The 3913-nt window shown below is 63.3% G+C and overlaps 1 protein-coding gene across 1 annotated transcript in view; it reads right to left on the bottom strand.

Moving 5' to 3' along the window:
- ITPR3 (inositol 1,4,5-trisphosphate receptor type 3) overlaps nucleotides 1–3913 on the bottom strand; it is a 119362-nt gene that overhangs the window by 19969 nt on the left and 95480 nt on the right. Inside the window, exons 23-27 of the mRNA XM_045292288.1 lie at nucleotides 3781–3911; nucleotides 3026–3167; nucleotides 2475–2674; nucleotides 1803–1932; nucleotides 1238–1295 (exon numbers count right to left, since the gene is read on the bottom strand). Of these exons, the coding sequence (XP_045148223.1) occupies nucleotides 1238–1295; nucleotides 1803–1932; nucleotides 2475–2674; nucleotides 3026–3167; nucleotides 3781–3911 (661 nt within the window). The remainder of the gene's footprint in view (nucleotides 1–1237; nucleotides 1296–1802; nucleotides 1933–2474; nucleotides 2675–3025; nucleotides 3168–3780; nucleotides 3912–3913) is intronic.

The raw sequence follows: 3913 nt of genomic DNA, 5'->3' as shown, positions 1-3913 counted from the left end.
AGGGCCTGGTACGCACCCCCTGCCTCCCCCAGACAAGGGCAGCAAAGGCACTGCCTCGCGTCTTCCCTCCCAGAACCTCATCCCTTCGATGTTCGCTCAGACCAAAAGACGGGCCATCTGAGGCCCGGGGCACACAGAAAGGGAGAAGGGCGTGGACCAGGAGTTTCAGTCCAGGGAAGGGCACAAGCAGAGCAAAACCGTGCTAAGAATCTTAGGACCCCTCGTGATGTCTAGAACGTGGGGCGGGGAGCGGGCCGTGCTGTGTGTCTTTAACCCGCAATTGAGGTCACACAGGGCTGGGGACATTTCCTCACCAGCCTGTGAGGAGCCATTGCCTGGAGTCCCCAAACTGCTGGGAACTCTTGGGGCTCCCCCCGATTGAGCAGCTGATGCAGGAACTCCTCCCATGGGTGGTGGGGGGGGGGCACAGACCCCCCTGGAGGCTCAATGAGAAAAGTCACATCTTGATGTCTTTTTCCAACTGTCCTCTGCCAACCCAACGGGGCGCTGCCTTCCAGAAGGAAGGCGAGAAGCAGGCTGCCGGGCAGGAGTGCGGGCGGCCCAGGGCCCAGTCAGCGCAGAGCACACAGGTGTGCACAGCAGTGGCTGTGTCATCCAGGGATCCCGTTTCATCCCTCGCGCTGTGGACTCGCCGTGCTAATTAGACCCTGGGCCGCTGCGGGGTACCCCTAACGCGCTCAGAGAGGACCATGCACAAGCTGTCACTTCGAATTTGTTTGCAGCATCTCAGTAGTTTGATGTGTCTGTTTCGCTGCCACTGGTTTGGGGGGGTCTATGGGCTTTATGCACTGAGAACAGGATGCTGGGGGTGGAGGGTACCAAGGAGGTGGCACCGCCATGGTTATGAGGCCCACGCCCGGGTGGGCCAGGAGTTGAGCCTGCAGGCCCTCACCCCTCCATCCTGCCATGAACCTGTGGGGAGTTCCCCCAGCTACCTGACCCGGGTCCTGCTGCCTGAGCAGAGGCAGACACACCTGCCCTTGGCAGAGGCAGAGAGGGAAGACAATGACCACAGAGGGGCCTAAGCAGCCCAACCTCAAAGGCCGGGCAGGGCAGCGAGCACTGAGCAGAGTCCCAGCCTCAGGCTGGCGAGGTCAATGGGGGCAGTGGCAGAGGAGGGCGGGGCTCTGCCACCACTGTCCCCCAAGGGGCAGAGTGTGTCTCTAGCTTGCGTCACTCCCACACACCCCTCCCTCCACCTCAACCCCAGCCTCACCCCACTCCAAACATGGCTTCCGCCTGCTCCCCAATGCGATCCAGGTTCATGTTGGCGGCTGTGGGGCGAGAGGGGGCGGATGGGGCTCCACGTCCAGGAGATGGGGCACGAGAGAGCGAAAACAGGGAGAAACCCCCCAGCCTCTTCCATCCGGCCTCTGCCTCCCCTCTCCCGGCTGGAAACGACCGTGGCAGGGAGCAGACGGGCCAGCTGCCCTGCAGGCAGCGCAGGTGAGCAGAGTCCCCACTGGGGCCTGGGAGACCAGGCTCCTTCTGGTCTAGCTCGGCTGGATTGGCTGACTGGCCTTCAGCAAGCTCCTGCCCTTCTGTGGGCCTCAGTTTCCCCATTTAGGACATTAAGAAGATGCTTCCCGCTCTACCCTCTCCTGCAATTAAGTGACGGTGGAGAGGACGGATCTCCATGGATTAGGAAAAAGAGCAGAGTAGGAGCCGGCCCGAGAGAGAAGTTTAAGTGTCCAGGCTCCACCCACTGCCGAGCCCCCCACCCCAGGTGGGTCTCAGAGCCTCGCTGGGCCCCTCCTGAGCATGAGGGGGCAGGGGCTCACTGGTGGAGTCGAAGGCGGGGGCTGTGCCGTCAGCTCCGCTGTCCTGCATGGGAAACACCTCCACAAACTCCTTCTTGAAGACCGACAGCAGGTAGGAGATGCGGTAGTCCAGGCGGACATTGAGGATGAACTGCAGGGTGGGCGGAGCGGGGCGCATTCTGGGGTCAGGACGCCATCCCTGCTCTGGGGCACGAGGGGCCCCCGGTCAGGTCTGGTCACTCTATGGGGAAGGTCTCCACGTTGTGATACTTGGGGACACACCACCAATCAAGGGAGGGTCAGCTCCTGCCCATGATGGGGTTGGCATCTCCTGCAAATTCACTCCTTCCCAGGGTGAATTCTGATGGCACCGGGCACTAAGCTCCAAGGCCAGGGGCCCACAGGTGCCTGCCTCCTTGCTCTGCCTGGCAGACTCCAGGAGCCCCAGGGTTGGGGAGCCAAGGACACTGAGTCCTGCAGAAGTCATGGAAGGTGGCAGCTGGGGGACAGGGAGAGCACGGTCCCTTGGACAGTCCATTTCTAGCAAGTTCCCAGGGGACGCTGATGCTGCTGGTCCAGGGACTAACCTTTGGAATCCCTGAGCAAGCAAGGCCCCTACCACTGTGAGCAATGGGGGGAGGGGGGAGGGCACGAGTCCCATGCCCACCCACACTCCCTGCCCGTGGGCACTACCTGCAGGATCTCCAGGATCTTCAGCTTGGTCTCCATCACCACGATGTCTTCGTTTTCCTCGCACTTGCTGCGATCCGCGGGCTCGGGGGCACCGGTGCCAGTGGGCATGCTGGGGCCCCCGAAGACCGACTGCTTGCGGCTCAGCACCATGGTGGACACCATGTGCCCCACGCCCTGGATAGACCGCCTCACGTTCTTGCCTGTGGAGCACCGGGCAGAGGGGCGTTGCAGAGGGGGCTCAGCACCCCCCACCCCGCCCCACGGCCACCATCTCTTACTGCCACCTGCAAGACAAGGTCCTGCTGACGAAGGAGGGCAAAGCCAGGAGGGCTCCCTGGGGGAGGTGAACGGGGACTCAAGCCAGAATGAGCAGGCTGGGGATCTGAGGGGGAATTCCCATATGGGGACGCCAGGGGTCGGTCTATGTGCGTTTGCTGCCACGAGTTCCTGCAGCCTTTGGGGGCCCCTGCAGCAGAGCTGGGGGGCCCGTTGCACAAAGGGTTGATCAGAGGGCTTCTGGGAGCCCGGCCAGATGCCCGGAGCTGCCTTACCGCCCGCATCCTCGTAGACCGGCAGCATGGCGGGGGGACCCTGCACGCAGTCTATGATGCCGAGCAGCGTGCGTGTGAGCCGCAGCAGCTCACTGAAGCTGTAGAAGCCGAAGTAGATGAGATTGTGCGCCAGGCTGACCACCTGCGGAGAGTGGGCGGGGCCTAGTCAGCATGGGTGGGGCTCCAGGGGTGGACCTTTGGGGAGGCGGGGCCTAGTCGGTGTGGGCGGGGGCTCCAGGAGGGTGTGCCTTTGGGAAGGCGGGGCCTAGTCTGCGTGGGCGGGGGCTCCAGGAGGGTGTGCCTTTGGGAAGGCGGGGCCTAGTCTCTGTGGGCGGGGGCTCCAGGAGGGTGGGCCTTTGGGGAAGAGGGGCCTAGTCTGTGTGGGCGGGGCTCCAGGAGGGTGGGCCTTTGGGAGGGCGGGGCCTCCGTGTGGGCGGGGCTGCTGGAGGACCAGAGTTTGGGGTCTCACTCCGGGGCCTCCCAGGAGGGCTTGTCAGGGCCCGGGCCTGCAATGAAGGTGGTCCTGGAAGGGCAGGGCCAAAATACAGGGGAACATGCAGGATCAGCTGGGCAGCTACAAGGTCCAGTTCCCGTGACCTGCCGCAGGGCTGAGGAAAGGGGATCCCCTCTGTCTAACATCCTAGCTACTTATGTGGCCTCCCGTGCTGGCTGGAGCCCTGAGGGAAGTGGGGTCACAGGAGCAGAGCAAGGCAAGCCATCTGACCCCAAGTCCCCGCACCCTCCCCCGCAGGCACCTCATAGGTGAGCTTGTTTTTCTCCTCGTTGGCGAAGGGCACAGCCTCGCTGACCACGTTGTTGAGGTAGTCCTCCACGAACTCCGTGGTGCTGGCGAACTTGTTCTTCTTGTCGTCTCGGGAGGCGTTGAGG

This window comes from Echinops telfairi, unplaced genomic scaffold (genome assembly GCF_000313985.2).
Source record: "Echinops telfairi isolate 266 unplaced genomic scaffold, ASM31398v2 ScPeMD7_655;HRSCAF=1070, whole genome shotgun sequence".
In the NCBI taxonomy this organism is placed as follows: domain Eukaryota; kingdom Metazoa; phylum Chordata; class Mammalia; order Afrosoricida; family Tenrecidae; genus Echinops; species Echinops telfairi.
The sequence above is the reverse complement of the archived record's forward strand: the minus strand, read 5'-3'. Positions and strand labels throughout refer to the sequence as shown.